The sequence below is a fragment of the Chiloscyllium plagiosum genome, chromosome 36, assembly GCF_004010195.1.
Source record: "Chiloscyllium plagiosum isolate BGI_BamShark_2017 chromosome 36, ASM401019v2, whole genome shotgun sequence".
In the NCBI taxonomy this organism is placed as follows: domain Eukaryota; kingdom Metazoa; phylum Chordata; class Chondrichthyes; order Orectolobiformes; family Hemiscylliidae; genus Chiloscyllium; species Chiloscyllium plagiosum.
The window spans coordinates 17,073,161-17,092,453 of record NC_057745.1 but is presented as its reverse complement, the minus strand read 5'-3'; the positions used below and the strand labels follow the sequence as shown (position 1 = coordinate 17,092,453).

The 19,293-nt window shown below is 38.4% G+C and overlaps 1 protein-coding gene across 2 annotated transcripts in view; it reads left to right on the top strand.

The window, feature by feature from the left end:
* galk2 (galactokinase 2) overlaps positions 1-19,293 on the top strand; it is a 119,967-nt gene that overhangs the window by 82,027 nt on the left and 18,647 nt on the right. For both annotated transcript variants that reach the window (XM_043677417.1, XM_043677418.1), the window contains one exon: positions 4,947-5,157. In XM_043677417.1, the coding sequence (XP_043533352.1) occupies positions 4,947-5,157 (211 nt within the window). The remainder of the gene's footprint in view (positions 1-4,946; positions 5,158-19,293) is intronic.

The window sequence follows — 19,293 nt, the reverse complement described above, 5'->3', positions numbered from 1 at the left end:
TGCAATCTTCTTCCTGACCTCTCTGCCCCCACCCCCACTCCAGCCTATCACCCTCACCTTAACCTCCTTCCACCTATCGCATTTCCAGTGCCCCTCCCCCAAGTCCCTCCTCCCTACCTTTTATCTTAGCCTGCTTGGCACACTCTCCTCATTCCTGAAGAAGGGCTCATGCCCGAAAGGGCTCCTGCTCCTTGGATGCTGCCTGACCTGCTGCGCTTTTCCAGCAACACATTTTCAGCTCTGATCTCCAGCATCTGCAGTCCTCACATTCTCCACTAAATCACACTCAATCTCATGCCTCTGTATTTTGTGCAATAGCCTATCACGGGGAACCTTATCAAATGCCTTACTGAAATCCATATACACCACATCAACCATTTTACACTCATCCACCTGTATGGTCACCATCTCAAAGAACTCCATAAGGTTTGTGAGGCGTGACCTTTCCTTCACAAAACCGTGTTGACTATCCTTAATCAACTTATTCCTTTCTAGATGATTATAAATCCTATCTTTTCTAACCTTTTCCAACACTTTACCCACAACTGAAGTAAGGCTCACTGGTCTACAATTACCGTGGTTGTCTCTACTCCCCTCCTTGAATAAGGGGACAACATTTACTATCCTTTACTCTTCTGGCACTACTCCTGTCGACAATGACGACATAAAGAATCAAAGCCAAAGACTCTGCACTCTTCTCACTGGCTTCTCAGGGAATCCTTGGAAAAATCCCATCCAGTGCAGGAGACTTATCTATTTTCACACTCTCCAGAATTGCTAAAACCTACTCCTTGTGAACCTCAACCCTGTCTAGTCTAGTAGCCTGTATCTCAGTATTCTCCTCGATAACATTGTCTTTTTCCAGTGTTGAATACTGAGGAAAAATATTCATTTAGCGTTTCCCCTATCTCCTCAGACTCCATGCACAATTTCCCACTACTAATCTTGACAGACCCTAATCTTTCTCTAGTCATTTTTATATTCCTGCTATACCTATAGAACATTTTAGAGTTTTCCTTGATCCTATCTGCCAATGACTTCTCATGTCCCCTCCTGGCTCTTTTTAGCTCTCTCTTTAGGTCTTTCCTCGCTAACTTGTAACTCTCAAACACCCTAACTGAGCCTTCACATCTCATCCTAACATAGCCGCCTCCTCCTTCTTCCTTGTGACAAGAGATTCAACTTCTTTAGTATCACTATAAAGAATTCCCACAAAGACCCAGCAGGAAATATAAAGCACAAGTAATCAGATTATGAAAAACGAAATTACAGAGTGGATCAAGGACTGGGGCGTACACACAGGATGAAGGTAGAAGCTGATATATGAAAAATGCTTAATTTTTGAAAATAAATTTTAAAAAATCTAATGATCAGTCAAAATTAAGACACTCAATAACATGCCACAGTCTTTTTCTTCTGGGACAGGTTGCTTGTCTGGCAACAGTTCTGAGCTCAATCACCACTTAAAATTCTGTTACACCTTAAGGAATGGGCTGAACTCTATAATGCATATCTAACACTAATGCAGAGTAGAAAAACAAAAGTTCTTGGTATATTAGTTGATGCCAGTTATTGCTGGTTCAAGTTGTTGCGTGGATTGGACATAGGTATTGTGTAGGGAAGGACGGTTAACAGTGTAACCTAGAGTAAGGACTGAATGACAAGACTGAACCTTCAGGATTGTTGCATTCATTTGTGTTTGCACCAAGTTCTGAGGTTGTGGTCAGCTTCAGATGACTGATGAGGGTGAACACTGACATTTACAGTCAAAAGCTCTGCAAATTCTTGGCCATTATTCTTAAGGCACTTCAGCTTAAATGTTAATCTCACTGCATTATGTATTGTGAAACATGATTATATATTCACTAATACCAATTCTCATCACTGAAACCAGTTACTGGAATTGGAGTAGATTTGTCACATTTTCTTCTGAGCCAAACTAACTGTTTAAGTAGATTGGAACAGCAGGAAACAATCATGATGGAAAAAAAAATTGAATATGAAAGAAATAAAGGTGTAGGCGCAACTTATTGACCCAAATTGTCTAGTCAGGATTGAAAACCCTATTGCTGATCCTGATCAGACAAAAAAACTTATAAATTTAACTTCCTCTCAGTGATCTGGAGGTTCAAATATCCACACACTTCTTTGAAAGCTATGGAAGGTTTTTTTTTTACACTATGTGTAAGAGAAAAGAAAACAAATAAAGAACCAAAATACATATGCTGGAAATATGAAACAAAATCAGAACTTTTTTAAATTCACTTTTGAAGACACTTACCCTCATTTTTCTGATAGAGAATAGACTGAGGAGTGCTGATTGTCTAGGTTGAATTTTCCTGCTTTTTGTGTACACGAAATACCTGGGCAATATTTCACATTGTTGGGTAGATGCCAGTGTTGTAACTGTACTGGAACAGTATAGCTCGGGGAGCAGCAACTCCAGCACAAGTCTTTGGTACTTGGCCAGAATTTTGTCAGGGCCCATAGACTTTTCAGTCTCCAGTGCCTCCAACCTTTTATTGATATCACATGGAGTGAATCGATTGACTGAAGACTGGTATCCGTCATGCTGGGGACCACTGGAGAAGACTGAAATGGATCATCCACATTGCTGGAGAAACTCACCAGGTCTGGCAGTATCTATGAAGAGACAGCAGAGTTAACATTTCAGGTCCAGAGGTGGATCAGAAACATTAATTCTGCTTTCTTTCGACAGATGCTGTCAGATCTACTGAGTTCCTGCAGCTGTTTCTGAGGGCAGGGTGGGAGAGGTAAGTGGTCAAGGGAAGAATGCACTCTAAGTAAGAGTGAGTGAGTGGTGAGTAGGTTGGTGGTTAGGAGAGGGGTCGGGGGTGGGGGAAGGAGTTTGCAGAGGATGTGCCATAGAGAGGTAGTTGGAATAGGTCAAATGAGGGGTGTGGTTAGTTGGAATCAAGAGGTGAGTTAGGGATCTGTGTGAGTGATCAGGGCTCAGTAGCTTACTCACACAGGAACTAGACTTGGGTTTGTTCCTGTTTAATATTTCCTGGGTAATTATCTGTCCAATTTCTCTGACTCTAATTCAAGAATCAGAATCTTTTTAAAATAGTCCAGGGAGCAGAAGAATTACCAATCAGTAGTTCAACTTCCTGGCAAGTCCTTGCATGGAGTTCTGAAGGGTTCGGTAGCACACCTTCTGGGGATGTCTGGTCTCTGACCATTTGGACACTGTGGAATCTGAATATTATTTTAATATCATTGCAATTAGTTGCCTTGCAACATGAGGCTAAATTTTGTATTTGTGCTAGTTGCTCTGAGTAAGGAATTTTGTGGGGGTGATAGGGTCTCTCGGCCACCAGCTGGAGAGCCAGTGAGAAATCCGTATTGCCTCCTATGGAGAAACCTTTCCAAAATACAGGCAATTGCTTTACCATCCGGACCCGAAAGGGCCCGAAAGGCAGAAAGACCCACCTGCTCAGAACTGCTGACAATCAGAGGCATCATCATCTGCTCAGCAGTGCTATGTGAGAGACGGAGGCTGCTGAAGGAAATGCATCCATTGGAGGCCCAGGATCACACAGTGACCAAAGCCAAAGGTCTTGCAGGAGTGAAAGGTATGTTGGTATCACTCAGTAAGGACAGAGAAGTGGCTTTCAGCTACCCTCCACTTATTTATGCTGAGTCCCTTACTCAGGTAATGAGTACCTTTGAATGAGGCTCCTCTTTGGGAGACTATGAACAACTCATACAGGTTGGCTTCTCATGTTTCAGCATGTGATTCGCCATCAGTGTCAGATCATGTGGATAACTACCAATCTAAAGCTGGCACAGCATGTTTATCCTATGGCAGTTGACAGTTTCATCATTATTCAGTGGAATTTCAAGACCAGCTAGACAAACCCTCAAGGATTCAGCTTGCTGTGTGGTGTATGAAGTTGTTGAAACCCTGTCAATGTACTGAGTTGTCCATATCTAGGTATAGGGAGTTAATATCACATTCTTGTTATCATTGGGGTTAATGATTCTATTGCACTTGTTGGTAGATCGTTGGTAGGGGATGACAATGCAACTTTGGACCTTTATAACTTGTCCTGAAGGTGCAATGGATTCAAGAGTGACATCACTTTGAAGCAGCAAATATCACTGCAAGGTGCTTCATATTCTTTTTACATTATTTATGAATTTATGGTGCTCAGAAGATATGTAGATCCTGGATTGCAATCATTCTGGAAATCTGATACTGAAGGCAGCCTTGAGCTGGCTCTCCAGCCAGAACCTTCTTGTTCCTCCTCACCTATAATGTGTGATTCACTTGGGTTCTCTGATTTTTTTTTAACAGGAAGGTGGAGTAAAAATTGGAGTTAAATTCTATTTCTAAACCTCAACGAATCATTAGTTAAATTGTATTTAGAAAGTTTTGCACTGCCTTGAAAGCTTTATTGGTCAAGGGATATGAAGGTCATGGCAAGATGGTGAAGCTGGTGCTCACTAAGCAAATACAAAGAATGGAAGCCTAATCATGGGCATAAACTCTGACTGTTAAATAGAAGAGAGAAAATTTAAAGTGAGACTCATAGAGGTGTTCAGAGCTTTGAGTGGTTCTCGAGAGGTATGTAGAGAAATGCTGTTTCTGATATATGAATCAAGATATGTTAGAGGCCATTCATACCATATCTTTTTCTTACCTTAGCACACAGCACAAAAGTAACCTACAGACTAAAGAAAAATGTTTTCAAGTCCATGTCTAAACAATTATCAGCAAACAAGAAATGTCTTTAATTCTCTTTCAGATCTCTTTCTGAGATCACATCATTGCTAAAGTATCACAGACGCTCTAAGATATTGTACTAGAAAATGGCCCAGTTAAATTCATTTTCTTGTTGAGCTATTTTATGGTGTGCTCGGAGACCTGTTTAAATAATTTTAAATGTAATGCTGAACATTTGACTCTCTTTGCTGTTTAGATACTAGCAAAAGGAAAGGGTGTCAAGTGGGAGAATTTGTTAAAATTGGGAGACTTACAAACTGAACTGGGAGTCAGTCTGGAGACAATGATTTCAACTGTGGAGCAAATTCTGCATCCAGAACCTTACAGCAGAGAGGAAGTTTGTCAACATCTTGGGATCAGTCAAGAAGAGCTGTGCAGCACCATCCTCAGCCAGAACACACAGCATGGTGAGTTCCTGAACAAAGCTCTAACAAGTACATTATAATTGCTTTATGCCTTCTTGAACTTTGTTCCTAGGTACACATTTCTAGAGGATGCATTAAAGTATTGGTTAACAATATTAAAATATTAGTTTTGTGAAATAATCTGAGTAATTTACATTCTAACGTGTTTGGGCAGTAGAGCAATGAGAAAAGACATTATTTCCAACTCCTTTTATTTCATAAATGTAAAAATATATGGCTCACAGTTTCGCAAATTAAAGACCCGATCGTGCCAATACTGAACATAGTTGCGTTTTCTTTCATTGTGCTTATATTTCAGGACCATGAACTTGTAGATCATTCATATATACATATAATTTTATCCTCACTTCTATGGATTGTCAGTGTGGATGAGTTTGGGACAAAATATCATAACAGAAAGAGGCCAGTCAGCCTGCAAGAACATTTGGCCGTTCTATTAGATGACGGCTGATCTGTATCTTAACCCAATCTATCTGCCTTGAATCCCTGTATTTATCCTCCTCACCTATAATGTGTGATTCACTTGAGGTTCTCTGATCTTTTTTTTAAAAGGAGCATAGCGTAACAATTCTGTTTTATGTTTTAATTCTAAGCCTCCACTAATCATCAGTTAAGTGATATCTAGAAAGTTTTGCACAGCATTGAATGCTTTGTTGGACAAGGGATGTCAAAGTGATGGACAGATGGTGCAATGGAGCTCACTAAGAGAAAGCAAAGAATGGAATCTTAGTCATGTGAACAATGTATCACTTCAGTTTTGACTTTTGAACTAACTTAGCTTTTGGGGGAAGAAAAGTTGAGAGCTCCGCTGCCTTTTGTGTCCAGAAATGCTTTCTGATATCACCTCTGTGAATGGCCTAACTCTAATGTTAAAGTTATACCTCCTCATTCTAGACTTTGTGACGATACTGTGGCTTTAAGACGTGTGTTTTAATGAAGAAAGGTTGTGACTGAGGTACTTGGCAGTCTGCTCCAAAGACAATAAATAGCTTGTAAGGCCTTGGGATTTTCTTACAAAATATTTGGACCAATTGAAGCAGTCTGAATGGGTGGGGTCAAGTTCCCACATAAAGATTTTTAGCTTAAGTTTTTCAGTAGCAATTGCTGGGGTCTTGAGTTTGGAAGTGACGGTGCATCTCTCCCTCCTTCTCACTCTCTCAAGAGTTTTCTCTTGATGTTTTTCCTCCTGGATTGGAGAATTGAATATGAGACAATCTATTTGACTGAATTTGCCTTTGCCAAGGGGGTGTTTATGGGATTTTACTATATTGGAACAGTTGCTGTTTAGTAGTTAAATAATCTATGCTTCTGTTTCCAGTAGAGTTGTTATTCCAATTTCTTCTTTCTTTTGTTGTAGTCTAACTACAGCGTATGAATAAAGTGCGTTTTGCTTCAAGACTGGTAGTTTGACCAATTGAATTGCATCCAGAATGTAATGCCTCGGACTTGCCTTTAAAATAAGCAAAAGTTAGGGTCTAGGTTATCCTCTTGGTATATTTTGGACTTGTCCATATCACTGCTGCCAGAGGGAATTGTTGCACTCCATCTACTCCATCAATCCTTTGAGTTATGTTATTAATGCCTTTAATTGTCTGGATACTTTTCAGTGATAATGTCACACCTTCATGTAGTTTGCAGTGATGATAAAGTTAGAATATTTAAATGAACAAGAGGCAATTTTTGGGCCGTAGATGACGAGAAAATTGAATAGTCTGACTGAGTGATTAATTTGAGGCCAAATGCGAGCATTTTGCTCCAAAAGTAATTTGAATGCACAATGGAAGGGCAACATGTGTCAGCGAACCACGAGGCCATGAGAAAGAGCTCTGTTATGTAGAAATAAAGTCAGCTTATCTGATTTGCAACATGAGAATTGGATGGCAGATAATGAACTCTACCCACCAGTCTCAGATTCCGCTATTTTTTATCTTAAATTGTAAGCAGTTGCTGTAACCATCAAGGCAAGCAGGAACAGTACTCAAAGATCAGATTGTGTGCATATCACAAATATCAATTTCTACACTGTAGTTTTTCTTCTTTGGGTTTTAAGGGTCCTTTGTAGCTTTCAAATTTTTAAACATTCTTGACATTTATTAACTGGAAAATGAGGTAACTGAATTTCGAGTAGATACTATAAATTTGAGGAATCTGCCTAATCATTGTAAATTATATGTGGAATATGTAAGTGGTAGAGAAAAGCTAAATTCAGAAAACTGCTTTAAATTTTCATAGTTTCAAGCTCTTTGAAAGCAAATGGAGAATTGATGTCAAGGAGTTCTTCTCTCATTGTGATCATGGAAAACATTCCCCATAATGAATGCAAAATTCCCAAATAATTTAAGAATCAGTTTGATGTTGCAATGGAGGATGTTTAATGTCTTTAGGGATAGATGAATAAATATAGGCAGATGACCTTTCTCTTCTATAATCATCTGAGTAATGCGAATCTTAAATTTCATTCAAGGTGAAATCATCAAAACCGTAAACTGTAATATATTTGCAAGTCCACCAGATGGCATTCATTTCAGAACTTCCAATAAATTGGTGGCATCTAATTAAATCGCATCTTATCAAGTCATTAAACATTTCTCAATATTTACCCCATACATTATTTGTTTGAATGCCTTGTTATAAAGACAGATAACGCAGATATGCTAGACCAGTGTCTGGCCATCTGGGTGGTAATTAGATAAATAACTATTTATTTTTCTTTTGGTGTTATTAGTCAAAGATGAATATTGTCCAGTATTCCTGGAGAATTCTGATTTTCTTTGAATTGTACCATGTTATGTTTGGTTGCTGACTAGATGCAAGTTGTCAAATATGCAACCAATTTTGCCTTGGTTCCTTTGAAATTAGCTTTGTTTGAAGAACAATATATTCTGTAATGAATGACAAAGGCATCAGGATAGGCACATATTAAAAGCCTCAAAGAAAGTGAGTACTAAATACTGTAAAGTTGCTTGAAAAGAAGAAAATTACTTGAAGCTTTAAAGCAGAGAAAATATACTGGATAATTCCTGAGGACAAGGGAAGCTTCTAATTAAGAATAACAAATTAAAAGAAGCATCATACATACTTCGTAGCACAAGTTTTTAAACTGTAACTTTTTTTTAAACCTGTGTTCAAATCTATGTATCCTTTTTAAGTTAATTATTTAAAAGCTGTTCTATTCCAAAGTGGTCTAAAAGCAGAAAACGAAATGATTTTAACTTTTTCTCAATTCCCGAGGTCACTTTGATGTTAATTTTACTTCCTTTTACCATGTTTACCTCTTATCTACACACTTGAACAGGAAGTTAGTGCTGTTGATATCATCATCATGTGCCCACACGCTGGACCCAGAGGTGGTGCACCCATTGTTGCTGCTTTCCCTGCTGGTCACTGCTCTCCTTGATGTCTCACTCACTCTATGGTGAAGAACCTGTGTATTTTGCTGTATTAGCGATTTAATATTTTTATATCTTGACTGTAAGGATCCACTTGAAATCAAATCTCAAAGCAATCTGTCAATCCAAAACTATATTTTTCCATGGGAGGGTTTTCATAAGTGGTGAGTATGCCCTCCTGTAGTTGGTTGACAGCAAATGTAGCTTTCCTTTTAACATTCACACTTTTGGCTATCCTTAACCAGTTTAGCTTTCCAACAAAATTCCTTTCGTACTCCCTTTATTTCTAAAACAATAATTTGAATTGCAGAGTGCAGACAGGTGCAATACAAAGGAATATAAAACAAAAGTCACCTATACATTAACGAGTCATAGTCAAAGGGCAGTGAGAGAATAAATTGACCAATAACCAGCAAATCTTTAAACTAGGTCTTAATGTTAAGAGTTCTCAGTTTCAAACAGTAAAGGGTAAAAGTCAATTAAAACTCAAAAGAAAAAGAACTTATGATCCTATAAATCAGGAACATAAACAGAAGTTGCTAAGAAAACTCAGCAAGTCTGGCACCACCTGTGGAGAGAAAACAGAATGAACATTTCAGGTTTGGTGAGTCTTCTTCAGAACTGAATGTAGCTAGGTAAAGGTTGGTATATATGCTGAAGATGGGGTAGGGGAGTGGGGGCAGGGAGGAGTAAACAAGAGGTGGAGGTGAAGCCTCAAGAGAGAGAGAACAACAGTTAGACAGACAAAGGCATGGGTAAGGTCAGATTGGGGGAATCAATAGTTGCTAATGTGATGACAAGGCCTTGAGGGTTTGGGTATGGACATGGGAGAAGGTGCTCAGGCCCTAAAATGATGAACTCTATATTGAGTCCTGAAGGCTGCAGAGTCTCCAGACAGAAAATGAGATGCTGTTCTTCCAGCTTGCACTGAGTGCTGGAGCTCAGATCACTGAAATATGAAATATGGGTACGTTGTATTGCTGGTTCACTTCTTAGAACTGGATCTGACTACAAATTCATTTCTTTTTCAATCATCAGAAAGATTTTTATCCTGTAATTTTGGGCTAGATTCAACCTTTATACTGGAGCTGATGTTACCCTTTTCTATAAAGTCCCTTTTAATGTTAATGACCTGGATGTTGCTCTCAACTGTGAAGGAACAGTCAGGTTTTTGCCATTCACCTCATTGAGAACTGTTCAGGGAGCTTTCACAAGCATGTCTGTGGGGATTTCCAATGTCTTTTCTAGCATGATGCCTGTGGAAAGGGCAAGCAACAGCCAAACTCTTCAATTAATAAGATTGAAGCATCCTCACTAAAGTACATGGAATAAAACAAGAAATCTAAGTTACCATTTAATTGACATAGAAAAAGCAATGTGATTTTGGGAAATACAAGTGGGATTAAAAGAGGAAGATAAAAAAAAGACAAAGTAAAACCCAACAGTTTTGTTTTCTTCTGCAATAGTTATTTCCTTTGAGGAACTGGAACTCTGCAATTGGAAGATTAATGTCTCAGAGCCAGCGAAGTTATTCAAAAGTATTGGTCAGTTATTGCACCATTAAAAACTAATTTATGCATCAGCCTTAACTTTTTAGCCGTTTATTAATGCATAGCTAGTGGGTGAGCCCCCAAGTTTATGCGGTTGCAGTTAGTTTTCAGGGAGCAATGTATCAACATACCCCTTGGAGAAGCAGGGCATTTCTGAGAGCAACTTTTGAATTTTTGTGTTTGTGTGTGCTGATAGCCCTGCAGTTATTAATACGCTAAAATCCAGCTGATACCAACGTGAATTTTAACTTGGGTTTAAGCTATAGCATTTTATTTTAGTGAAGAAATCTGATTGCATTGCCATGACGTGAATTACAGATTCTTGACAACTGTAACCCATTCCTTAACAACAGAATGTTAGTTTTTGGTTTCGGCTTAGTCAACACGAGCCTTATTGTACCGTTGCTGTATTTTCTTAAAAGAAATCAACAGCCAATTAGGAGAAAAATATTTAGCTCATTAATGTTTCTTTCTCAATATGACTTAAATAAGTTAGAAATCACACAACACCAGGTTATTACTTAGATTACTTACAGTGTGGAAACAGGCCCTTCGGCCCAACAAGTCCACACTGCCCCGCTGAAGCGCAACCCACCCATACCCCTACATCTACCCATTACCTAACATTACGGGCAATTTAGCATGGCCAATTCACCTGACCTGCACATCTTTGGACTGTGGGAGGAAACCGGAGCACCCGGAGGAAACCCACACAGACACGGGGAGAATGTGCAAACTCCACACAGTCAGTCGCCTGAGGCGGGAATTGAACCCGGGTCTCTGGCGCTGTGAGGCAGCAGTGCTAACCACTGTGCCACCGTGCCACCCAACAGGTTTAATTAGAAGCACACTAGCTTTCGGAGCGATGCTCCTTCATCAGGTGATAGTGGAGGGTTCAATCCTAACATTGAATTTATACATTGAAAAATTGATTGTCTGTTAAGCCTTTCATCTGTTAGAATATAGTAGTATTAGTTTCACTTCTTTCATGTGTAAATCACAAAACTTTTTTTAAAAAAAGTTTCATTCTCGGGTTAGCTGTTAACAATGGTGACAACATATTGTCTAGCTATCACCATTGTTACCAGCTAACCCGAGAATGAAACTTTTTTAAAAAAAAAGTTTTGTGATTTACACATGAAAGAAGTGAAACTATCACTGTATTTTAACAAATGAAAGGCTTAACAGAATCAATTTTTCAATGTATAATTTCAGTTACATCACACTGTAAATTTTTGCTATAAATTCTGTGTGTTATGATTGAGCCCTCCACTACCACCTGATGAAGGAGCGTCGCTCCGAAAGCTAGTGTGCTTCCAATTAAACCTGTTGGACTATAACCTGGTGTTGTGTGATTTTTAACTTTGTACACCCCAGTCCAACACTGGCATCTCCAAATCATAAATAAGTTAGATCCTTCTAAAATACAGTCCAAGCAGAAGAGCAATTTAAAAAGAAATGATTAAGAAAGGAAATATTTTGTTAAACTTAATGGTTAAAAAGAATTACGCTTTAAAAGATTGTGGCTAGGAGAAAAAAACATTGGCAGTTCATCATCTCAGCTAGACATAGGAAAGACAAACCAGTTTTTCCAAAGGAAGGAAGAGGACACTGATGTATTATAGTTGGATCTGCCCGATACAAAATAGACACCTTGTAGACAGACTAGGAACAGCAGTGATGAGGGTTATGGTTAATTCAGATCTTGCACCATTAAAATTGTTATGTCACAGGTTTGAAATCCCAATCCTTTGGTTACTGAATTTCTGATTTCAAAGCATGTTACTATGTTGTCGTGCTGAGCAAAAACATTGTCATTCCTTGGAAGGAGGTTGTTTTAATCAATTGACCTTCCTGTTGTTAACAATTCAGTATAGTGTAGCAGATGTTTAAATACATTAATGAAATTGACCTTCAGCAGAATCTTGGTTAGAGACAAAAAAAACCCTGCAGATGCTGGAATTCAAAGTAGGCAGGCAGGAGGCTGGGTTGTTCCAGCTTCCTGCCTGTCTACTTCAGCAGAATCTGTCATTGTTTATGGTGTGATTGTGCTTCAATTCAAACAGATGATTTTTTAATGGTCTTATAATGTAACCAGCACTCTATTTAAATTGACAAGTTTTACTGAGTAGTTTTATACTTTCCAATCCTGTGAAAAACAGATTGAAGGGATATAAGAATAAAATGCTATAATCATGGATAATGTGTATTATTTAATTTTGACCATGATTGTAGGAATTAAAAGATGCAAACAGAATATTGATAGCCCACAAACAAAGCTGAAGATGATAGATTATTTACTGATTTCTCATGATGTAGTGGGTATCAATGATCACAATATCTCTTTTCTAGGGATCCTTTTGAGATTGTCTCAAATGGTGCTTTTTGGTTTACGCGGGCTACTTTTACGTTCTCATTAAGTTATTCATTAGTAGTGCATTTGTGTAGTAACAATACCTTCTGTACTTATATTGACGTTTGAGGTATGAGAACAAATTGAGAAGAATCCACCAATATCCTCAATAATAATCTCTCTATTACATTTAGGGCACAAACCACAAGGAATGCCTTAATTTCCTACATACCTCTAAATTTAGATTGGTTCGAGACAACAGACATAAATTAGCAACAAATGTTTTTTTTCCCCAGAACAACTGACACATACTTCCAGATACAAAAAGCCATCACCCTTAACATATTCCACACTCTGAAGTCACAACTAATACATTTCCATTGCATATGCACCAAACTGGAAACTTTTAACCAGGCAATAAACTACCCCCTCTTCTGCATTTGTGATCTCAGACTGAGATTTAAAGTTAACAAGTAACACTGTTCAGGACAGTAAGGTTCACCAAATGTGTTCCAAATAATTCCCAAATTTTTCAACCTTAAACTAGAGATTCTACATTAATTTACAAGGAATTAATTACTTTAAAGTGATGAGCATTCTTCTGTTCTCAGGTTTAGAACTGTTCCCTCTTCATCACAGCCTCCTCTCCCACAACCTTCTGCATTCTTCTCTCTCTACACCCATCTTACAGCCTCCTTCTCTCCCTACACCCATCTTCCATCCCTATTCTTCTCTACACCCATTCTGCAGCCCATTCTCCTTGCATGCCCATCTTGCAGCTTCTCTACCCCTCTACAGACCTCTTGCAGCCATCTCTTTCAGTCCTTACACACACTCTCACCTCTGGTAGACAGAAATCCTAATCTGGTAAATATCTTCCAGCTCAGGTTTCAGCTAAAGATGGTCCCTGGCGACTCCCTGGTTGCTTTTGCTTTCTTTCCTAACTACCCGTTGCTCCTCCATTCACAGGCTGTTTCTTTCTGATGTTTGTTGCTGATGGGATCATTATTGAGTTAGTGCAGGTGAGAACACTTAACCTTCTGACTCAGAGACAAGAGAACTTCCAATAAAGCCTTAACTGCCACCCATTCTCTGCTATTTTGGACATCCTACTGTTCATAGACTGAAGAGGATTCAGAGAAGGACAACAAAGCTGATAATGAAACTCAGGATCACAGTTTATAGGGAGGGATCTTTGAGACTAAGCTTGTTCTTATGAGGGAGAAGAAGCTTGGGGAAATACATGGTGTAGTTCTTTGTTACCGAGAGCCATATGTTTCCAATTTTCTCACTTTCTGTCATGGTGATGGTAATGTTTGCTGGCCAGCTGTTTTATGGATGTCAGCTGCTACTTATTAACTCACCCAAGTGCCCAGTCATCATGTATCAACACAGTGGGTCTCTAGTTGTAGCTGAATGGTTAAGACGATGGATTTAAAGTGCATGGGGGTAATTCCCTGCAAGACTGGATCCTGCCGAGTGCACTTTTTAAAAAAAACCTAATATCATATGACACAGTGCGAGTGCCTGCAGCTCTAAGCCAGAAGGCCTGGCTTCAAGTCTCACCACAAGATGCACTGGTGTATCATAACATATTCTACTGAATTGATCATTTTTCTTTTCTATCAACACAAATCATTAGGCTATATCTGTGGGAATATCATAGTTAAATGGGGCTGGTGCCATTTGAAGTCCACATGTCCATAACTTCAAGAAGGAAATGCTGGATACTGGTTAGGAATAGCTAATTTCACTCTATACCTCAGACAAGGAAATGTGCAGTTGATTGTATTAACTTTAATACAATTCACAACTAATAATGAGTGATCTTGTTTGTATGTACAACAAATTGCTTATGCAGTGTGCTTGCTCAACAAGCTCTGCAGGAGGCAGTGCCCTAGATTTTCGCAGCTTGACTGCAACAATTTCCTTGTGTTTTGTCTAGATTAAATATTAATTGTTATTGATGATCCCCATAACAACTTGGGCTCCATTTTGGATACTTGCCTCTGGAATGGAACAATGCTGGAATGGAGTTTGGAGATAGCTGCAGCACTCAGTGATAGATGCAGGTAGCTTAAGAATACCATATGAAAATGATTTTCTTTGTTCCCCCCCAATGACGCTTTGCAATTAGTAGCTTTATTGTAATAATCTACATTAGGCTAGTTAAGCCCTATTGTTTTGTGTCCCAGTCCCAGTAATGGTATAGACCATGAATGTAATTCTGTTTCTAATGCACATCATTGCCAAGATGTTCATGACTCTGCACTTATTTTCTCATAGCTCCTCATAATGTGCATATTCCTATCCAAATTTGGGCAAATATATATAAATCTGCCGTCACATCTGTCAAAAGAATTCCAAAATGGCAGTAGATATTGTGGACCCAGTGCAACAGATCCCCATTACAACTCCCACTCCTTTCTACTCTGAAACAAGTGATTTCAGAAGAAATGTCTGAGCCATTTTGCCATAATTTACATTTAAATGGGTATCTTGCTTCTATAATTAACAAGTAGTGAGTAAATATTATAATTCAGAGACTTACAGTTATTAGAATAAATATAATACTGAAGACAAAATACTGTTAAGTGTCACCTAGATTCAACAGCACCTGCTTTAAGCAATTGACTAGATTCAGGTTTGGAAGAAAATTGTTTTCTTCCAAACCACATGATTTAATACTCTTGGAGGGACTGAAACCCATGAGATTAATAGTTTTAACATATGGCATCTTGAAGGAAATGTGCATACCAGTGAAAACAAAGTTATTTCATAATTTCATAAATCTATCTTTCAGCTGCACTGTTTTATATGGAGGATATGTCAATGTGTTAGCAACAGTGAAACTGTATGGAATGTGGTTTGAAAAAATTCTCTAAAGACATACAATATTAGGCATGCTTATTACTGGACTGCTTGTAAAAATAATGTATTATCGAATTATGCGCAAAAATGTATAAAGAGCACGCAGCCTTTGAATTTTCATCTGGAAAATTTGAACCAATTTGGCAACTGATCATAAATCAGTCATAAGAGGTATATTGTGTGTTCTAGTATTGCAATGTAAAAGAATTCCTCTTTTTTTTCCTTTATTTATTTCATTCACCTTTATACATGCTGAGCGATAGTGTTGCTGGAATAAAATCATTTTGAGGAAGCATTTTGTATATCTTTACATATAGTGCATTTAAAACAGTTTATGGTGTTTTACTATGTTCCTAATACATTTCACAATAAGATTATTGGGTTTAATGAAGTGTGTATCTTTTGTTCATCTGGTGCACCATTGAAGATATTTGTGTAGAGAATAACATAAGCTAATTTGCCTAGATGATTAAGTGGAAGCTCAAAAGTATGGCATTTTTAAAGTATTAAATTATGTGACATGGAGTGACATTTACTGTGTGCTCTGCCGCAAAATAATTAACTTCTTTATAACAAACAGTATTTTGCACAAAGTAAATTTCACACCATGATCACAGTGCCTTTACTTCAATATGAATTGTTAAATATATCTGCATAATTGTCATATACAATGAAAATACTACAGGTTGATATTGCTCAGACAGCAATGCCTGTTTGGTTTAATGACTTTCGAATAGAAGGAAATGTCATGAAATTCTATTTACATTACAATCTTCCTATAAGATAAACAATGGATATGCTTTATAAAGAGGTCCATTTGTCTTGGATTTGTTCCTCACACCTAACATTAATGCATATTTTCAGTGTGGCAGTGTCTTGATATACATCATTGACATCGGTCTCATTGCAATTACTGTAATTGCGGTTCACCGTACGTAGTGAAGCTTGCAATATCTTATTTTGCACTTCTTTATTTCACTGACTAAAACTAAGTCAGGGACTGAAAAATCAATTTGTTTCTGCAGCAAACTCTTAGACAAATGCCTGCCAAAGAGAGCACAATTTCTGATTGGTAAGGGGCTTCTCCTCTCAGCAGAATGCACATTCACTTTCCACCAGCTGGTAGTACTCATTTTGCAACTGGGTAGAATGGAGTCCAGTTATGATAATTCCCTTTGAAACCTTTGACGGTGGGAATGAATTTGAACCAGGAGCCCCCGGCTGTAAAACATACATTTAACCATAGAACTGCACAGTACTTCCAGGAGGGATTAACAATGTTAATCCCAAATTCTGTACTTATTTTGTTCTGTGCATTTGTCTTCTAGGCATGTTTCTTTTTAATTACTGCCATTTGTTAGCTTTAATTATAGCCCCCATCCTAAATTCAGTGCATGTTTTCCTCTTACCACACATCATACTCTTCACAGAAGTTTGACAGGCAAATTACCCTCTAGGGTTTGCACATGTTACTACATTATTAGTCTTTAGGACCTAGAGCGACCCAGGTTGACATGCCTTGTCATAAGTTTTTTCCTTGCTTTGGAGAAGTACTTTGTTTCCATGTAACCTCCACAAGACTACGTAGCCAAGGATTCTGACTTGCTGTGTGGAGAGTCAGGTCTGTGAACCGACAGTCTGTGAATTTCAGTAAACCCTAAACTCCAATGCCTGTCCTGTCTAAAGTACCCAATTTGGCTTTATGCGAGCTGAAGTCCTCTGACTATTCTAAATCCTTTATGTAATCCAAAGCCATTCTGAAAATACCAACAATACTCAATGCCTGGGCTTGAGGGAAATGTTGGACTCTGGACTTTAATGAAAACTGGTGTTCCACCTTTCTAGAAAAATTGAAGATTAAATGGGTTACAAATGATATTCACATGTTGACTTAAATCATGATTCAAGGAAAAATATTGTTTATAGTTGATGTGCTTTGTTTATCCCAAATTTCAAAGCTTCATATCATGTTAAACAGCTTGCTTGAACTTCTCAGTAATTTTTGATTTGCAGCCAATAGTTGGAACACGCTTCTGGCCAGTAATGCATAACGTGACGAGAGCACCAGAATCATAAAGTATTTTAAGGTGATCTGGCTAATAAAGCCTTACTTACCAAAGGGCAGTCTCTGAATCAATCCCAGTCATTGGCAAGGATGTTGCATTAAAATTAAAACCAGCCATGGTTTACTTCATTCTTTGGTTTACTACTGTTCAATTGTGATTTACAAGAGTGTGAGAGATATGGAAATTTCTCACGCAACTCGGATATGCTTTCAATGAGTGCGCTTTGTGAAATCAGCTTGCCTCAAAATAATAGCCTTGCGATTGGGAAATACATTTAAAGAGAAACCATCATCTGTGAGTGTACACTGCTACATTCATGCTAATTTCTGACCATTTAATGGCCTTGCCTGCTAACTAATCTGCAGTTGCTTACAGAAAGGTTAGATGTTTTGTATTTCTAGTGGAATTTATTTATATCATGATTGACAAATTTTCAATAATTTTGGAGAATGTTTTTCTTAAAATAGCTAATTTAACACAAAAAAGTCTTTTATTATTGACTTCGGGTGCATATAAATAGTCCCAGCCGAGAAGGTAGTTAAAGTAGTAAATTGAAATGGCTGTAACATTTACTCCTAAAAGCTGATGATTTAACACATTAATGTTAGCATGTAGTCCCGTGACATTAAGAGGAGTCTGGGTCAAAATTAATTACGAAATTTGTTTCCGTTTTTTCTGATTACCCTGTAAAACTATAATCTGTGTGGAATATCTCTGTATCTTAAACCCTGTGCTCATAATATTGGCAGACCAAAATTACATGACAGAATCTATTTGCAGAGCATATACTTTATTTATTGGTGGGGGGTGGGGGGAGGGGGCGCAGATGAGGGTGTTTCCACACATCTTCGTTACATTAATGGAGTTATGCTAAAAATACAAACACATCCTACAATACAAAAACTCAAATGATTTTTTGTTTTACATATATGTCCTTCTGAGTTTGGTAAAGACTGATGAAGATTTGAACAAATTATTAATAAACTTCTGTAAAGGTAGCGTTCCTTGAATCACAATTGAATCATCTATCTATAAAAGACTTCAAACAACATAAAGGGCTAATTTGGATTACTGCAAAAAATGGGAATGCGCTGTTGCTGCATAATTACTCATACCCATTCAGTATGATGTAGGCAGCATACAAACGTTGTGTGTCCTGTTTACCATCATAGTTGTAGCACATAGCCAGTGCAAACAACATTGCTGAGCGGTTTCACATCTCAGCAAGTATCAAGATCAAGAGGGGGGTTTATGCAAATTAAAGCGAGTTGGCACTACTTAAAACCAATAGAACTCTCTGTAGAGGAAGTATATTCTGACAGGAGGAAGTGTAGAATTTCTCACATAAGTCACTGTGACCAGAGAAACTTTAAATATTGCATAACGTTTTTACTTGGGATATGGAACAAGCTGGGATGGTGGTGTTGGGTAGCTCAGTTGGCTGGATGGCTCATCTGCAATGCAGAGTGATGCCAACAGCATGGATTCAGGACCCGGGCTGGCTGAGATCACTATTAAGGCCCTGTCTTCTCAACCTGGCACCTTGCCTGAAGTGTCATGACCCTCAGGTTGAACTCACTGTCGGTCATCTCTCTTTAATGAGAGCATCCTTTGGTCCTCTGTGACTATAGGAGAAAGTGAGGACTGCAGATGCTGGAGATCAGAGCTGAAAATGTGTTGCTGGAAAAGCGCAGCAGGTCAGGCAGCATCCAAGGAGCAGGAGAATCGATGTTTCAGGCATGAGCCCTTCTTCAGGTATGAGGAAAGTGTGCCAAGCAGGCTAAGATAAAAGGTAGGGAGGAGGGACTTGGGGGAGGGGTGTTGGAAATGCGATAGGTGGAAGGAGGTTAAGGTGAGGATGATAAGGTGAGGGTGATAGGCCAGAGTGG